The sequence below is a fragment of the Saccostrea echinata genome, unplaced genomic scaffold (assembly GCF_033153115.1).
Source record: "Saccostrea echinata isolate AGI-Se365-2 ecotype Australia unplaced genomic scaffold, CSIRO_AGI_Sech_v1 ptg000001l, whole genome shotgun sequence".
NCBI lineage: Eukaryota > Metazoa > Mollusca > Bivalvia > Ostreida > Ostreidae > Saccostrea > Saccostrea echinata.
The window spans coordinates 47,780,059-47,798,612 of NW_026889750.1; the positions used below are offsets into that span (position 1 = coordinate 47,780,059).

Here is an 18,554-nt window from a genome sequence, read left to right on the forward strand (position 1 = left end):
AGCGAGATGATATCTTGTCCACATATTTCTGTCACAGTGACACTGGTTTCGGAACTTCTAAGCCGTTAAAGCGATGAAAAAGATAAAATTATTGAAACATATATGTTTATTTCGTTCAAAATATGATCATTAGTTCTTTCTCCGGTGTGAAGAATGTTTTTAATTAGCCTAAAATCACGCTTACCTTTTTAACCCGAAATTCCTTTGAAGGTATGTAAACTGAAGACGATTCCACCGCGTTTGACTTCATATATTAAGAACTCATACAATAATAGTAAGATTATTCTCAGTAACGATCATTGTTTTTTTCATTATGAACTGATATTTCCTAAACTGGACTGCTGAACATCAATGGAGGTATTCAAATGTTGGAGCGAGGCGAACTCTCAAGACCAAACAGCTTCTAGGTCATTGCGCGTCACAACATAGCAATACGGCAGGCCGTTCGTGTAATAAATGCAGTTCTTTTCAGAATATTCATCTCAAATGTAAATAAAAGTAATAAACAACAATGTTAAAAAGTTCACTGGGAAATGAACTTGGTTGGTACGTGATCAAATCTTCTGAGAAGCCCTTCGGGCTTCACAGGATTTGATCACGTGACCAACCAAGTTCATTTCCCAGAGAACTTTTTAACATTGTTGTTTATTTCTTAAGTGAACCTTGCGCACATACATTCTGCGCAGTCACTATTTTTTGGAATATCACCCGTCGTCAAGCAATGTTGACTGTTGCTACGCTGGAGGGCGTGGCTTCATCATTCAGCGGTGTTTTTTAACAAATGTTTCTCGACGAATCAGATTTGACTACTAGTAATTTACATGAAAGTATAATATAAAATATTATTACCCGCTGAATAATGAAGCTACGCCCTCCAGCATAGCAGCAGTCAATGTTGCTTGACGACGGGTGATTGACTGCGCAGAATTTATGTAATATGTATTTGTATAAGACATTCAGTATAACATAATAAATATTGCACATTGTTGAGTGTAACAATGAAAATTATCACCCCAAGAAAACCATTGTCAACCGAGGCGCAGCCGAGGATGACAATGGTTTTCTTGGGGTGATTTTTTTTTCAATGTTACACTCAACTACATGCAATTAAGAATATTTATATAATAGCAGTGAATAGCTAGTGCGCGTGTAGATTCTGTGCGGTCAACATTTTCTGGAATATCACCCGTCGTCAAGCAGTGCATGTTGACTGTTGTTACGTTCTGTCATGCTTGAGGACGTAGTTTCATCATTCAGAGGGTAATATAGTAAACAATGCAGACACTCTTTTTTCCTCTCTTTCGTTCCTTCCATCTATACATAACATACATATTTCCAGAAGGAAAAAAAGTAACACAGAACTAAAAACCAAAATAAACACAGAGGAAAGAGAAATTATCTGACTAACAAAAAAGGAATAAAGGAAGAGAGAGATCGAGAGAGAGATCGAACATATATTGTTTAAGATGGGTCAATGAGAGGTTAGAATAATTTTTGTGCTATAATTGTCTCCGAAAATAAAAACAAATACCTAACCCCCACCCATTTAAAATGTTCTACCGTTTAAAAATTATATATTGTCACGGGGATTCAGTTTAATTTGTTCTAGGAGCTGTCCTGAGATACATTCATCATTCTTACGAATGACATGCATAGACTCCATTCGTCCATTTTTTAATTCACCATTATTTTGACAATTCGCGTATGGTGATCATGTCTAACCGAACTGCCGAAGAATACCGGACTGCAGATAGCAGCAATCAGTGGCCGATTTAGGGGTGGTAAGAGAGTAAGAAAGGTATGCCCCTCTGTTGTCATCAGAATATGTAAGTGCAATTAAGTATATATATATATATATATATATATATATATATATATATATATATATATATATATATATATATATATATATATATATATATATATATCAGTACTTAGACAGACTTTGATCTAAAAGTTCGTCTTTCATTGTAAAGTATGGATCAGTAATAAAATATCTGATTTTATACCCAGGAAACATTTTTTTTTTTTTTGCATTTGATTAGTTTAGCCTATGGAAATCCATCGAAAAGCTTTAAAATGAAGTGTTTTTCCCCAGATAAAAGATAATGCATTATTTGTATTGATTATTAAGATATGCATACAAATGTATTTTTATTTCTATTGATATTACTGAATATTCAAGCTATTATGGTTGGATTGAAAGAACCCTTTTGAGAATCATGCGCGGATACAGGAAATTTTTTCCAGGGAGTGGGGGTCATACCCAATAAAAAAAATCCACCTCCATTTTTTTTTTTAAGTGAAACAACAACAATCACAACAAAAAAGTAAACATGCATGTCTAAAACTGGAAAACCTTTTTTGTGCATGTGTGTGTGTGTGGGGGGGGGGGGGGCAAGTTGCTTTCCTTCAGTTATCTGATTCACAGGCACCAGACGTTACTTATTTTTCTTTTAATAAAAAAATATTTACCCCCTACCTAATAATTCAAGTGAATTTATTATGTAGGGGGTTTATTTTTTTTTTTATTAAAAGAAAAGTAACATCAGGTGTCTGTGATCTGGTTATATATAAATGATTCTCCTCAAAATTTTATCTGGGATTTTCGGGGGGGGGGGGGGGGGGATTTTCTAATGGGTCCAAGCTAGGTAATATTTTCCTTACTTTACTAAACAAATTTAAAAAAATTAAAACCTAGATAAACGCATGAGAATTAGATCCATTGCACTTTTAAAAATTGTATCAGCTCTGAAATATTTGATCAGACACAAGCTCTTTTAAAAAAAACTTACGCCCTCTCCTTGAGTGCAATCTCTTCGAATTCCCTGTAATCACACTGCTCAACGTGTTATCGGCTATTCGGTTGTTATCGGGCATTCGGTGGATAACAACTTTTGACAGGTTATTAAATTATTGGAAATAAACACTATAAAAATAGAAACAGAGGCTGTTGATTGTGCTTTTTGTGAACAAGAATGAATACAGATACAAAATAAAGCCCCAATATATCCTATTATAGTATTTGTAAGTCTTGAGAAGACTTTAAAAGTCAAATTGTTATATTTTGCAAGTTTTTGGCCGATTGGCATTGCTGCATATAGCCCCTCTCTTCAGAATCCTTATATTTACCTTACATTAATTATTGTCCACAATATGACAACGTCAGAATCTCGCAAAGATGTGATTAAAGGGTAAAAATAGCCCTTTTTTAACTTTCAGGATGTTATCGGAAATGCGGTTGAATGGTTCACTTTGTTATCGGAAATCTCGGTTTTAGTTATCGGAAACAAAGGTTGTCATAGGTTAGGAAAAATCTACAGAAACAACAGAAATCTTCATTAAATCTAAATATTTAAAGTGGCAAGAACACAATTCTAATTTTTGGATATCATTTGTCTCTTTTTAGAATATGTAACTTTAAGAAAAGGAGTGTTTTTTGATCATGAATGTTTTGGCATATCTCATAATCACCGAAATGTGTATGATCTTGACCTTTTCGAAAATATCGTATTAGTTAATTCTCTGAATTATAAATCTCTGTTGTAACCAAAATACAAATGCCAAATTTATTTATTGAGATTCTTACGTTGCATTATGCGCAATATAAAAGCATTGCAATAATTGCTAAATTCACAGTAATTCACTCTTAGTTTTCTGTGTGTTGCCTTCCAGTTACGCACTGTTCTTCGCTTTTGTCTCTGTTTTCCTTGCTTCGTTTTTATTCCTTGACTTTGCATTTTTGATCTCCCCTTAACAGTCGTTGTTCCTTTTGTTAGAATTAAGTACATACATGTATTAGTTTGGTATAAAGCAATTAAAGAATCTAAACTCAAGGGTGGTTAAATGAATTTTCCAAAAGGGTGTTAGGCAAAATATGACCAAGAATTCCAACTTTTGAGAAAATAAAATGACTTTACTAGTTTACAAAAAGCGTTACTGACGGAAAGAAACTATTTTTAATGAAATATAAAGATAACTTATTCAAGTTCAAAAGTCTATTGAAACAGTGTACATTTGGAGCAGAGTAATCACGGAACTCTAACAACATCACATGTTGTTTCAGGGGCAAAGAAGGGATAAGCATCCCCTGTCGACCGATCACACCCGGGGAGTGCTCTTTGTCGTTATCGGCCGAATGGAAAATCCGTAGACAATTCAATGTATAGGTGGAGCTCATATTCGGATTTACGATAGGGGTGTCGGGGAGGTTCGGACCTCACCTGGAATTTACAGAGTTATATTGAATATTTATTTGTTTGTTTGTATGTATGTTGTTTAACGTCCCTCTCGAGAATTTTTCATTCATATGGAGACGCCACCACTTGCCGGTGGAGAGCTGCAAATTTTGTCCTATACTCGGCACTTACGGCCATTGAGCAGTGAGGGATCTTTTTCGTGCCAGCACCTACTGCGACACGGGGCCTCGATTTATACGGTCTCATCCGAAGGACCGGTCTCCACGTCCCACAGTGGGATTCGAACCCGCGACGTAAGGATCAACTCCTTACTTCGCGACTCTTGGAGCAGACGCTCTAACCACTGCGCCACGCGGGCGACTTGAATATTTATAGTGAAGCAAATAAAAAAGAAAAAGAACCTTGGCACACCCCCTTCCCCATTGAAAACGTGGATCACTGTTTGTAGAAAAGGTTAAACATGTGAAGAATTGAAGTGAATCGACCAGCGTTTGGGAAATGACTTTAACGTTTTGTTTTTTTTTTAATCAATTTTATTTATTTTTACTGAACAATGTTTTTGTACAAGGATAGTCTCCTTAAGTTTAATACATACCCAATTATAACAAGAAAGAAATATTTTTTCGCGGTATATTTGCACCTCATTCGATTTCCTCTATTTCAAACCTTAAAATGATTTGATACAAACAATGCTATCGCTCTGTATTGGACAAAACAAACTTTTAGCTCATTGGGGCACTTGAAATGACGATGTTTTTGCAAAAATGACATAATAGATCGTAAGACCTGACTAACTAAAGAAACTATAGATTTGTTGTACACATGCACATTTACGTCTGAAACCGATGGAAGCCAATAGTGGCTATCTTTAAAGGAAAACAGAAAAATGATTGAACAGATAAGTAGTTCTATCATAAAATCATAATTATTTACATGTATATCAAAAAACTAACAATGGACAGCTAGAAAATTTTCAAAAATCACTTAAAAAACATTACGTTTGTAATTTTCAAGGATTGACAGATTATAATGGACTTTTTTCCAATCTATTTCTAAAGGAAGGAAACTTTTTAACCTGAGTTTCCGATAACTTACACCCGTAAAAACCGAATTATCCGGCAACATCAACCTTGTTGACGATAACATGTTTTCACCTACCGAGACATTTTAGATGCCTGTTAACTAACCCTTAATTTGGATTTTTGATTTCAGTCTGCTTATCTACAGGTATATGATTGTCTATAGAATATATAAACTATTTTGTTTAATACAAAAAAAATGAAATTGACTTCTACAAAAGCTAAAATGTGATGACATATTCCGAAATTTTTATACAATATCATTTGAAAGAGTTGTAGATCTTTTGAAAGAGAGTGATTTGGTTTGTATTTTTTGCTGCTGAAAGTATAATCATATATCTGCCAAAGATCACAAACTTTGTTTGGTGGAGTACACAATTATCGTTGAATTAAGAAATTTAAAATCACCTACGTTTTGTAAACATTGCTTTTCTTGCACCGAATGCCCGATAACAACCGAATTGCCGATAACGCGTTGAGCAGTGTGGTAATTGGCATCAATATAATTTTCAAGACAGATTATTATAAAAAAAAAATTTGCTCTTGCTTAGCATCATCGTCGCAAGCCACGGGTTTTGTGTCCATTCTATTTCCACAAACAGAATGGACACAAAACCCGTGGCTTGCGACGATGGCTTAGCATAACATTATATCTGTCGCCCTTTAAAATTCTCGACTAACTTCGGTACAAGTTCTCTAGTACTGTTCTGCCCATGACAACAAATTAGCGTCAAAGATGGCGAACTTTTCTCCGGTTTGGTTAAACGAACACAAAGCCTTGGTTGACTACACTGACGTCGCAATTGCACCTTCAAAAGACTTCTATCATGTCTTTGTAACTCCAAAAGAGGTGATTTATGTTGAGTTTCTGTGATTTATAATGCACACAACTGTTATACGTATGCAAGATGCAACTTGAAAGTAAACAACGAACTTTTGAAGGTTAAGGTCAAATGCTGTATGACGCCGTCTCTTGTATTTTCATCGTATTTCCGCCATTTCTTTCTTTTTATTGAATAAGAGCATTTAATTTTTAAAAGTTTATATTTATTTATATAGTTCATTTTCCGAGTTTGGAAAATAGTGCCTCCCACTAGAGCAGACTCCCATATTCCTCCATACGAATTTAAGAACACATATGAAGAATTCAAACATGACGATCGATGTCATAGTAAGTCTGAAAAAAAACTTAAAATTATCTCATTCTTTCTTTAATTCAAGAAAGACTCAGATTAGTGAGAAAGACTGTATATTAGAAGTACACTTTTATATACATGTATATAACCTAAAACATTTTAACAAAGAAATTATAGATTTGTTGTATCAAAATAATCCTAATCTTCATGAACAATAGCTGCAGAACTGTAGCGTTATGGTTCTATGTTTCAGTCTTTGACCATAACACTACAGATCCCGTAATGCAAATATGGTGCAATTTACGGCGCAAGATTTTCTGCATCCTTTGGAGATGTATTTCACCACTTTCCAGCATTAATCAATCAACTACTTTTCATTCCCTAATTATAGACATATTCTATAACCAGTCTGTATATTTTATCCATCTCCTTATCCTTTCTAGTCGTCTCTTCAGACCAATAAACTCGCTTGTGTGAATTTTATGCTAGCATAAAGCTACAGTTCTGAAGCTACATGAACAATAATAATTCTAGATAGTGCAAATTTAACTAAGCCCCTGTTTGTTATTACTTAGCCCCTGTTTTTATGAAGAAATACACTGATGATATAATTTATATTGATATCTTTTTTAAAAAAAAAAAAGGTGAGATCGTCAGATTAGCTGGTGAACCAACATTAGACTATTTACTTGGTGTAAGGGATGGGAAACTAGACTATATTTGCCGTATTCCAAGGGAAGCACAAATCCGGATTATACTTAACTTGGATCTGGAAGACATCCAGAGATTGGGAAGAACTTGTAAAATGTTCAGAGAGGTGAGGGAGCATTATTTCAACAGTCAATTCAAATCCTAATATATAATCACAGTAGCCAGCATATTTTTAATTTTATCAACATTTTCAGTAGGAAATTTAGAAAATAAAATGTAATGCTTATTAGCTCTTCTGAACTTAAGATCCAAAAAGCTGAAATGCTATTGGCCAATGTGTGTGCTGACTGTGTGGAAAATGCTTCAACTATTTGGAATGTGAGCCATATCTCAAGAAATCCTTGGCCAATATTTATCAAATGTGGCACAGAGTATCCTTGCACCAGTGATCCTTAAACAAGAGGAGATAATATGGGCAATGTAAAATAGTTGTGGTTACTAAAAAATCTCAACAGTCAGTGGTCATCAATTTAAAAATGAGTATACATGTACATATTTTACATTTAAATTTTTCAAGGCATCGGGTATGGTCTCAAGGTCACTTCAGTACTGATCAAACACCATGAAGTGAAGGATCAAATTACCCCTTTCCTGTAATCTCCCCCCTTGGAGCTTTGCTCCTGGGAGCCTGCTTATGCAAGTCTATGTTCGGCCTCTTCAAATGAATCAATTCATCTCTTCACTTCTAATTAATGGAAAACCCTGATGTCAATAAACCTTGATGGTTGATTCATCTTGGGTCATGTCAATATAAAAGTAGGTCACAATCACCTGTAAACTTGAAATTTTTTGGCTGTTCATTTCTAAATCTTTTTAATGAGTTCAAGAACTATAAAACCTTGTTGATTGATGCATCTGAGGAGGGTTTAACAATTCAAGAGTAGGACACAGTGACTTACTATTAAGATTTTATGGATATTAATTTTCACATCTTTTTCTTGAATTTTTTCCCCTGTTCTGCAATTTATCTGAAGAGCAAATTCTAGGCCCCTGGGCCTCTTGTATATAAAAGTGGAATTATGCATAAAAGCCCTTAGAGTGAAAAAAAATCCTGTATTTCTCATGTTGTAGAGTGCTGGTAATTTCCTTTCATTAAATTATTGAAATTGTAAATGAGATAATTCCCACATTCAATTAATACAGTTCAACTTCAATAGAAAAGTGAAAAGAAAAAAAGAAAAGCTTAGATTTCATTTTTTAAGTTTCTGTATCTTGTTTTTATTGTGACTTGTTTTGTAGATCTGTAATTCTTGTGACCTTTGGGAGCGAATTTATCGTCGTTACAGTGAGACTCCAATTACACCAGAACTTGAGATGTTGGCTGCAGAGAGAGGATGGAGACGTTTATTCTTCACCAACAAACTGCAGCTTCAGGTAAAATCCAAATTGAAGTCAAAATGTACTGAACTACTGCACTAGGTAAACACCAAAGTAGTCTAAACTCAATTCAGATTAATCATTTACTTAACTTTAAATTAAATATTTAAATTAGACTAGTTCTTTTGGTTTTGTTAAGATTTATTTGTGTAACAGGAAAAGAGAAAATGTATGGCTGGACCGGGAATAGAACCCGGGACCCCTGCATCATTAATCAGGTGCTCTACAGATTGAGCTACCCATATTCATGCCCCAAACCATTAAATTCCTCCCTCCTTGAATTGTCTTTGCTCTCTAAGACACGACTCAAGTTCTTATTGCCCCTGGCAGGACTAATTCACCTGCAAGTCCAGGAATGGTCAACGGCACCAAATCTGTAACAGGAAAGGAGAAAATGTATGGCCAGACAAGGAATCGAACCTGGGACTCCTGCATCACTAATCTGGTGCTCTACTGACTGAGCTATCCATGGCTTAAACAAGAACTGCGAACGATAGCATTGTTCTCCCGCCTACCTCCAAGTCAATTTTCAAAAGTTAACATATTTGGATGATTTTTCATATCTAAATAAATATTTATATGAATTTTCATTAAACATTATTTCTTTGGGAAAACAAAGAGAGATAACTCTATAATTTGGGTAAAACTTGTGTTTTTCACTATAGAATTCAACGGAAAATATTTTTAAAACATCTTTCCCCCCCTGTGAAACAAAAATTCCTTTTTACAGGTAATATGGACTGTCATTTCACAAATTCATACCAAAGCTTTTTGTGTTTCACGGGGGGGGGGGGGGGGGGGGGGGAAATATGTTTACAGACAAAAACTACAAAAATGCTTATTTTTTCACCAATTTCAAAGGGTTTTACAACTAAAATATTGGAATTTATTAATAATATATGTTTAATTTTATTTGCGTAAAACATAAGAAAAGATTTGAGGAACATTTATTTATATCCAAGGATATTTTAAAATGTGTTGATGCCTTAAAGCCCGATTTCAATGGAAAATATCGTCTACCCCCCTTATTTTAATAGCTGGAACTAGGGGTAATTAACTATTTAACACTGGCATTAGAATTATCAGTAGGAGTGAAACGGTTCACCGCGGTATCGATGCACCGCGGTATTTTTTCTCGGTTTGATACACGGTGCAAAATCTCTAATTTTCGGTTTGGTTCATTTTTCGGTCGGGATCGTTATTCAGTTGGGTTTGAGATAAGGTGTAACACGTTACTCAGTATAAATAAGTATAGAAAACGTAAATTTTTGATGACTGATAGCTTGTAAAATAATTTTTGACAGTCAAATAATTTTAATCAATTTCTTCTAGTCAATTTGCAAATAAAATTCGTAAAATATGTGACTAGATTTAGAAAAAGAAAGCATAAAACAACGTTGAATTTGTTTCCTTCTATCAAAATGTATCGTATCGAAAATAACCGAACCGAGACAAAATTATACAATACGTATCGATTCGTGAAGGAGGTGTATCGTTTCACCCCTAAAATTCAATTACCATTGAACTGTTCTTTGAATTCAACAAAGATTCAACAGTCAAAGTGTCATTAGTATTGAATTAAATGGGTGTAAAATGTAGGCGGGAATCGAGAGTTAGCGTGTGTAGTTCTTTACATTTTTGTATTAATTCAAAGTTCTTTTTTTCATGAACTACTACCAGTGGAATATGATTATTTTTCAGTCATCTTCCAAACAAAGACACAAAACTTCACAATAACTTCTGTTACATTTTGTAAAAAAAATCCCAGGAAAAATTAAGGAATGATCCACTTAATTCCAAAGATGTTCAATTTATTTTTGCTTAAATGAAAAGTTGATCATTTGTTGAAATATAAGTATATTCATTAATTGTCTCTCAATTTTGAGAAAGTCATAATCATAAATGGAACTCATTACTGAAGGCTAGCATATTTCTCATAAATTCAATACATGTCCTTGTAATTTTCAAGAATGCATTGAAAGACCTTTTCTTAGCTCATGTTTCTTTCTTCTTCTTTTTTTTCAAACCACTTGTTTAAGCATCAGAAAGTTAAGATTATCACACGAATTCATGACAATGAATTCTCATTGTTGCAAAATTTTCTGTGATTTCTGAGATAATCTTGTTTTTGATTGGCAGTGTATAAAATTGATTTTATGGTATTCATTTTTAACTGGGTTTTGCGTAGGAAAATCCAGTTATTGAAATGCTGAAAACAGCAGGTGGGTGGCTACCAAAAGGGTACATATCATTTGTCCAGATAGATCCTCCTCTAGTTTTTAAGATAAAAAGTTTTTTATTTTGCAGATCAATTGTACATATATCAAGAGATGTGCATAGTACTGGTACTTGGATTTTGATTTTTAATATTTTATGAGAAAAATACCAGCTGTTATGCAAAAAATGTTCATAGGGTACATTGATATTGTTGGAATGTCACTACCTTAAGTTTTCAGAATTGAAATTTTTTTTTATAATTCATTGGAAAATACCAGAACTTTGTCCAGACAAAAGAAAATCCAGTTTGCTTTCACATTAACAGCTTTCCCCTTGTTTCAAAATGCTATGTCGGAAAATATGACCAACAACAATTAGAAAACTTACTTAAAATGATGAAATACTAGGTCATAGTATGTAAACTGAATATTTCTCATGAGCTTGTAACTTGTGATATTTTACAGATGCAGCTAAGGAGACTTAAGAAACATGAAGGTGGACACGCCTTTGTTACCGAGATGGAAACGGCCTAATTAGCAGTCCACGGAAATCTGCTCACCGTCCAGCATCTATTGTGATAACTTCTATACAATCAAACCAGTTCAAACTTCTGGTTGACTTATATGTGTAATTTATTGTGGGGTAATTTACATGTTTTATTTCAAAAATGCAAATCCATTTCAGATTTCCTGAAAGCTGATATTGACTTTATAGTGTTTTTTTTTTTAAATTTAAATATTTTCATTTTTTTTTCAGTCAAAGCTTGCCATAACTTTAAATAAAATTTAATTGTTTACTCTTAATGTGAGAGTACTCATTCCAGTACAAGTTTTTTCAATTTTGTTCTTTGGATATACACTTCTTAAAAAATATTGGGTTGTGAGCAAAAATTATGTGCATTTATTCTTAGTACATCACATGATCTGTTTGTTTATTGTGCCCTGCACTCGAATTGTATGAGTAATGTGTGTTGTTTTCATATAATACTGGCCAACATTATACTGCTTAAAATCAGTGTCTTAGATGCCTTAGATTTATATTTAGACAGCATATTTCCTTTCTGTATATTTTTTATTTATTTATTTTTTTTTAAAGAAAAATCAGTTATGCTTTGCATAATTATTACTTACAATTTAATTTGCCTTAATGTAAAATTCAAATTGTTGAATACCCTCAATGGAATTCTACCTAGATTAATGTCAACATTGAATTTTTAAAATAGTTTTGTGATTTTTTTTATTGTTGTTTGTGCCTACAAAATTTAGATCAGATTTTTATTAAATTTACTCTCTGTATGCTCAATGACCTAGTGCCATAAGTTTTAGTTTGGAGGATTGACTATGAGAATATTAAATTATACTTTTTTCTTAAACTGACTGTTTGTTTAAAATTATTCAGCATATATAGTTCTTCCAGGGATTTCAACTTGTTTAAACAGGCACTGCAGTATGATTTGAATTTTATTATATTATTGTGTTAAAACCCTTTCTGAGTAGCTTTGGAGCCTGACTTAAAATTTTATACTTATTATAAATTAAAATAGTCAGAATAAAATATCAGGTACTTTTTTTTAAATCTCATATTAATGTGGAGTTGTTTGAAACCATTCAAACCAATAATTAAATTAATTACTTATGCCAAACCTAGCATTTTCATTTAAAATGTTTTGAAATCAAGATAATTGGACAACTTAATCAATAAATAAGATGTTACCTTGTGTAAGTACCTGAAACTGCACATTTTTGATATGCAGTTTAGAAGGAATATTAAAATGATACTTATTCAGAATTTCTTGTGGAACAGAAAATGTTTTAAAGTTACATAAGAATGTGACGTATATTTATGTGTAGATAATATCATATTATAGTTACCATTAATTATCAAATAAAGATTAGAAGTCAACAGATCTTACTCTTTTTTCCAAAAAGGACGTTGTTTACGAAATATTTCAAGTATGAAATGACAACGATATATCGTGTTTTTCGGAATCTTTCTAAGTTTAACGATTTTAGAAGGAAGAAGTTAGAGGCGTTCCGGTGACGTATGACGGCGACGACATCCGAATTTTCAGGAAAACGAAACAGAACTTTTATTACCCTAAAAAATGGAATCAATTTTAAACGAAGTAGTTGATTCAGCAGATCTTAAGGTTTGTGACAAATTGCGATGGTGTTTTAAATGTACAAGAAAAAATAGGGAAGAAAAACATATTCAGAAATCCAAATTTCCTCTGACGGAATTAACTCGATGTCGACATAGTTGTATTGAAACACTGCTGAGTGAGTGAATCAGTCATTTTTATAAAAACTACAAATAGTAACTTGTCCTCAGCAAGGCATATGGCATTAAATGATACTGAATCTGACACATTTGTTCAGCTATCAGTATTACTGTGATCTTTTCCCCGTTTATTTGACATTTATCTCGGGATAGAGAATTTCTAGAAAAAAGTATACCTCATTTATGAATAGTGTGTAGTATAATTGCAGTAAACAAATAATACCTGACTTCCATTTTCTTATCCCAGAAATTTGAGTTGATGTACAATGACCAGCTTCGTCGAGGACAAGTGAGCGAGAAGGCCCAGTTTGAGTATGCCTGGTGTTTAGTGAGAAGTAAATACATAGATGATATGAAGAAAGGAGTGGCCCTACTAGAAGGTAGTGGTGAATGTTTCTAAAGCATGAAGATTTACACAATTTACACAGAGCACCATTATTAAGTTTAATAAAATGCATACATATGCCAAAGATTGTCATTGAAATCGTTATACAGTATTATAAAGTCAGAATGAAGTCAGTTGCCCTATTTATAACTCTATATGGGGTGATTTTATGTTGTTGTTTTTTTTTCAGATTTATTCAAGAAAGCATCAGATGACAATTCTCGTAGAGATTATTTATATTACATGTCAGTGGGCTACACTAGGATAAAGGTAAGGTTACGTGTGGTGTGTCCACAGGCACCTGGATCACGTACATCTCTGCATTACCCCCCTAACACCCCCCACCCCCCACCTCCACCCCTTACTGAAATAGAATTAAAGAGTTTATATTTTTATGTGATTTCCCCATCAATTCTATCTTTATGTCATTCTGTGCCATTGGTTTGTACTCATTTTCATTTCACAATTTGGCCATATACAAATATATAAATATATATAAAAATACACAAGGTAAGAAAAATAATTAATGAACAAAGGGGGATGTCCTTATTTTGAGACATTTTTCCAAATATTAAAAGTTAACCTATAAAATTTTGCAAACATTCTGTCAGGGAGATGTTCTCCTACTAGTCTCTTTAACCTAAACCCCACCCTTAGTGTTTTATATGCCATAATCAGATGAACACATAACATTTTCTCGATTGACAGAAATACAGGAGTTTCTAATGTACACCTCTCTTTTTTGCTTATCTGATCAATGAATAATTCACTCTGCTGATTAGTCAGATGAAGCAAATTGAAGCGACAACATTAAATCCTCCTGTATCGGTGTCAAAGAGATAACAGAATGATTTAGAGATTGAATTGATGGGGAAATCACATATATTCGTAAAAATATAGAATCATTAATTCTATTATGGTACTTTAAAGGGGGGGGGGGGTAATGCAGAGATGTACCTTATCAATGCTTCAGGTACTTATGGTTTTGTCTTCTTATTAATGCCAAGTGATATTACACATCAGTGAGATATACTAGTATTAAGGTGAGACTATATGAACTATTGTACAAGTTTTGTTGGGCATTCTAATTACTTACATATAAATATATAGTTTATTTCAACAAATTTTAATATAATATAGTCTATAAATAGCCCCTATATAATCTATACAAATGCAAATGGTTCATAACACTACATATTCACTGGATTTGAAGCCGTATTCACCGGAGGGTCAGTGCACGTGCAGCGGCATTGTGATGGCACAATCAATACCCCAACGTTAACGACGGCTAGAGCCACTGTGTATCTGAGCAGGAAAAATGTTAGGCAAGACTATCGCAGGATTATTTTCCAAACATTTCGATGTTTTACACGAAGCAAAATGAAATCACGGAAGTCATAAGTTGTATAATCTGTATGTTTTTTTTTCTACGACAGAGGTTCGTTAATGAAAAAAAAGTATCATCGTGCAGCCTTCAATGTCTTATTTATTCAAATCTGGACTATATAATAAAACAAATATGGACTCTCTAGGTGGTGACTATAGTTTGTTATTCCTCAGAAAAATATCAATATTGACCTCGGCTTCGCCTTGGTCAATATTGATATTTTTCTGGTGAATAACAAATCATATTCACCACCTAGAGAGTCCATAATTGTATAATATAATATACATATGTAGTTAATTTAGAATGAAACCAATCTCATGATTTTCACTGCAGGAATACCCCCAGGCTCTTAAATATGTCAAAGCCCTACAAAAAATAGAACCTGGGAATCACCAAGCTTTAGAATTACAGAAATATATTGAAAAGAAAATGACCAAAGGTGAGGTTTCTAGTTAAGATATGGTAGTACAGTCGAACTTCATTATCTCAAAAATCTGAATCTCTAATACCATGGATATGTTAAAGTGAGTTAAAAAATCCCAACTGCATTTTCTGTACGTATTTTAACACTGATATCTTGAATTATATGATAAATTGAAGTTTTTTGAGAGATAATTTTTTTCCTTTATTATAAATTTTCACATATTAATACAAGTGACTAAGTTTTAGTGCTAAATGGCACATTTTTCACAGGATGAAAAGCATAAAGTGTATCGAAAAAAAAGTTGTAAAATCATCTTTCTTTTACAGAGGGTATACTGGGTATGGCTATTGTGGGCGGAGCTGCTCTGGCGATAGGGGGATTGGTGAGCCTCGGTATAGCTCTGTCTAAAAAGTGAACAGGTTTTTTAAGGACCAGTTTGTGTTAATATTAAGGGACCTTTATTTGAATGAGGACAAGTGTCTGAGATTGTTCAGTTCAGATTCTCTGAAGTTTGTTGATGTGAGTGATAGCGGTACTTGGTGACAAGAACTTAGGGAGACTGTTGACCAAATAGTTATGCTTCTGTTTACCATAATGCGTTAATGTTTTTAATTTATGTTTGTTTATTTACAAAATGATAAAAAAATTGTTTGAAAATGTACCATGTATTTACATTGATAATGAGATTAATTGATTAAAAATGCTTCTACTTGTATAATGATCATAATTGTTTTAGCTAGTTTATTTGGCAGAGGTAGTTCCTGGTGGTTCTAGGATTTTTCTCACATAGAGACTAGTCAAACATTGAGGTCTTGAAGAATAAAGCACATAACTCTAAACTGATAAGTCTAGTGGCAGTAAAAACAAGATATGTTTGTGAAATACTGATGCCCCCATATGGCAGTCCATTAATAAGGCTACAGACCTGTGGAAATCTGTCGGTCCTGTTGACAAGACTGGTAAAAATTGTCTGGACCGATTACTTTCAAGAAAACGTTGGTCCAAATGACTGTTTGAAAAAAATTGAGTGTGATCCAAATTTTAAAAAGATCGGGGTCGGATTGCGCAGGTGAAGGTCACAAAACAGAAGAGATGGCCGCATGGTGACGATAGTCAATTTAATTGACATGAAACATGTCATTTTATGATTTATGTTTCTTATTAAAGACTCTATTCCTAAGAAAAGAAACTTGTGAGATTGAACGCTGTTGAAAATAATAACGTGCATATTGGAGCAGTTATTAATTTTCCTTTCTCAGCGTCATAATAAGGTACATGTATCTGGTCTGACAAAATGTACTTCGTCCAGTCCGACAGAACATTTGACTTTGTCAGACCAAATGTCTGACAGTGATTTCAAAATTTCGACAAGTCTGGCGGCAAGTCTTTCAAAAGTACTTGGTAGGTCAAGCTCCAAGGTCAAGGTCAGGAGGTCAAAAATGATGGTACCATAAGAAGGGTCTTGTCACAAGGAATATTACACATATGAAATATGTACTCACAGAGAGAAATGCATTAAATTGTACTTGCACAGAGTAGTGCACATTGATGTACTCATAGAGAATATTGCACTAGAATGTACTCACAAAGAGTAGTACACTATGATGTACTCACAGAGAGTAGTACATTTAAATATAAACACAGAGTGTCACACTAAAATTACAGAGAAGATTGCATTCAAATCTCTCATAGAAAGTAGTGCACTAACATGTATTCACAGAAAGTTGTGCACTAAAATGTACTCACTGTGAGTAGTGCACTCAATGTACTCATAGAAAGAGTACACTGAAATGTGTTTACAGAGAGTAGTGCACCAGAATATACTCGAAGAGAGTAGTGTACTAAAATGTACTCATAGAAATTGTTGCACTAAAATATGTTATAGAGAGTAGATCACTAAAATGTAGAACTAGCACAGAATGTACTAGACTCATTCGAATCTACTAACACAGAATGTAATTGACTCATTAGAATGTATTAACATAGAATTTAAATAAAACTCTTTGAAATGTCCTCACTGAAATGTCCTCACACAGAGTGTTGGTCTAATAGACTCATTGGAATGTACATGTATTAACACAGAATGCACAGAGTCTTTGGTACATATATAGAATGCAAAAGACTCATTGGAATGCATTTACATAGAATGTAATAGAGTCATTGCAATGATGAACACAGAATGTAATAGAGTAAATTGTAATGCTCTAATACAGAATGTAATAGAGTAAATTGCAATGCTCTTATACAGAATGTAATAGAATAAATTGGAATGTACCAACACAGATCATAACTGACACATTGAAATGTCCTCACATGGAGTGCAATAGGCTCATTGAAATGTTACCCAAAGAGTGTAATAAACTCTTTAAAATGTCTTTACACAAAGTGTAATATACTTTGAAATGTCCTCAAAATAGAATGTAATATCCTTACAATAATTGAAATAAACTTGTTGAAATGTACACATTCAGAGTGTAAATAACTCAAGAAATGTCTGCACACAAAGTGCAAAAGACTCACTGCAATATACTCATGCATAATGTAACGGACTCATTGAAATGTCTTTGCAGAGAGCGAGTGTGATAGATTTATTGAAATGACCTCACACAGTGTAATAGACACATTAAAGGTGTTTGGACACAGATTTGAAGTTAATATTTTCTCAAATTTTTTGTATAATTTCATGACTTATATGTTGATATATCATTTCATACTGAAATATAATAAAAATCTTATTTCATCTCGAAGTTATTAAAACTTCGGATTTCTGGACGCGTTGGATTGACACATCCTTGCGCTTTCACATATTTTAATTTTATTCTTAATACTTAAGAAAAGTGGCAATTTTGTTGTGTATTAATGAAAAATATTAAAACTATAACCCAGAAAATTCAGAGTAGAAATGTTCGAAAGCAAAACCCACTCACAGCATTGTTAAGTCCTTGCTCAGTGGTATGTGCAGAATTTAACAATTGAACACACCCGCTGAATTGTAAACATAACAATAACAGAGCTCGAGCCCTGCTTACAAAAACAATTTACGTTTCATGGGTGTGTTCAATTTGTTAAACTGTACACATCATAGAGCACGGACTGACAATACTGATGAGTTGATTTTGCTTTCGAACATTTCTACTCTGAATTTTCTGGATTATAGGTGTAATATTTTTCATTAATACATAACAAAATCGCTTCTTTTCTTAAATATTAAGGATAAAGTTAAAATTTGTGTAAGTGCAAAGATGTGTTAATCAAATGCGTCCCGGAATTCATAGTTCCAATAATTTCCAAATAAAATAAGTTTTTAATTATATTTTCGTGTGAAATGCTATTGCAATATATAAGTTGAGATATTATAC

General features: G+C 33.3%; 2 protein-coding genes across 2 annotated transcripts; both read left to right on the forward strand.

Moving 5' to 3' along the window:
- The first annotated feature begins 5,980 nt into the window (after positions 1–5,980).
- LOC133193310 (F-box only protein 36-like) lies at positions 5,981–12,621 on the forward strand. The gene is made up of 5 exons (XM_061329262.1): positions 5,981–6,128; positions 6,338–6,449; positions 7,059–7,231; positions 8,365–8,499; positions 11,184–12,621. Exons 1-5 carry the CDS (start codon positions 6,015–6,017, stop codon positions 11,250–11,252), a joined length of 603 nt encoding a protein of 200 aa, XP_061185246.1. The 5' UTR covers positions 5,981–6,014; the 3' UTR covers positions 11,253–12,621.
- A 108-nt stretch (positions 12,622–12,729) lies between these two features.
- On the forward strand, positions 12,730–15,894 carry LOC133193355 (mitochondrial fission 1 protein-like). Its single transcript, XM_061329299.1, has 5 exons — positions 12,730–12,868; positions 13,247–13,379; positions 13,575–13,654; positions 15,105–15,210; positions 15,522–15,894. Exons 1-5 carry the CDS (start codon positions 12,824–12,826, stop codon positions 15,608–15,610), a joined length of 453 nt encoding a protein of 150 aa, XP_061185283.1. The 5' UTR covers positions 12,730–12,823; the 3' UTR covers positions 15,611–15,894.
- Positions 15,895–18,554: the final 2,660 nt, after the last annotated feature.

Excerpts from the sequence above, each read along its gene's own strand:
- LOC133193310 (XM_061329262.1), top strand. The coding sequence starts at position 6,015 with ATGGCGAACTTTTCTCCGGTTTGGTTAAACGAACACAAAGCCTTGGTT. Across the intron at positions 6,129-6,337 it reads TCTTTGTAACTCCAAAAGAG|TTCATTTTCCGAGTTTGGAA; the intron begins GTGATTTATGTT and ends TTATTTATATAG. Across the intron at positions 7,232-8,364 it reads CTTGTAAAATGTTCAGAGAG|ATCTGTAATTCTTGTGACCT; the intron begins GTGAGGGAGCAT and ends CTTGTTTTGTAG.
- LOC133193355 (XM_061329299.1), top strand. The coding sequence starts at position 12,824 with ATGGAATCAATTTTAAACGAAGTAGTTGATTCAGCAGATCTTAAG. Across the intron at positions 13,380-13,574 it reads AGGAGTGGCCCTACTAGAAG|ATTTATTCAAGAAAGCATCA; the intron begins GTAGTGGTGAAT and ends TTTTTTTTTCAG. Across the intron at positions 13,655-15,104 it reads TGGGCTACACTAGGATAAAG|GAATACCCCCAGGCTCTTAA; the intron begins GTAAGGTTACGT and ends TTTTCACTGCAG.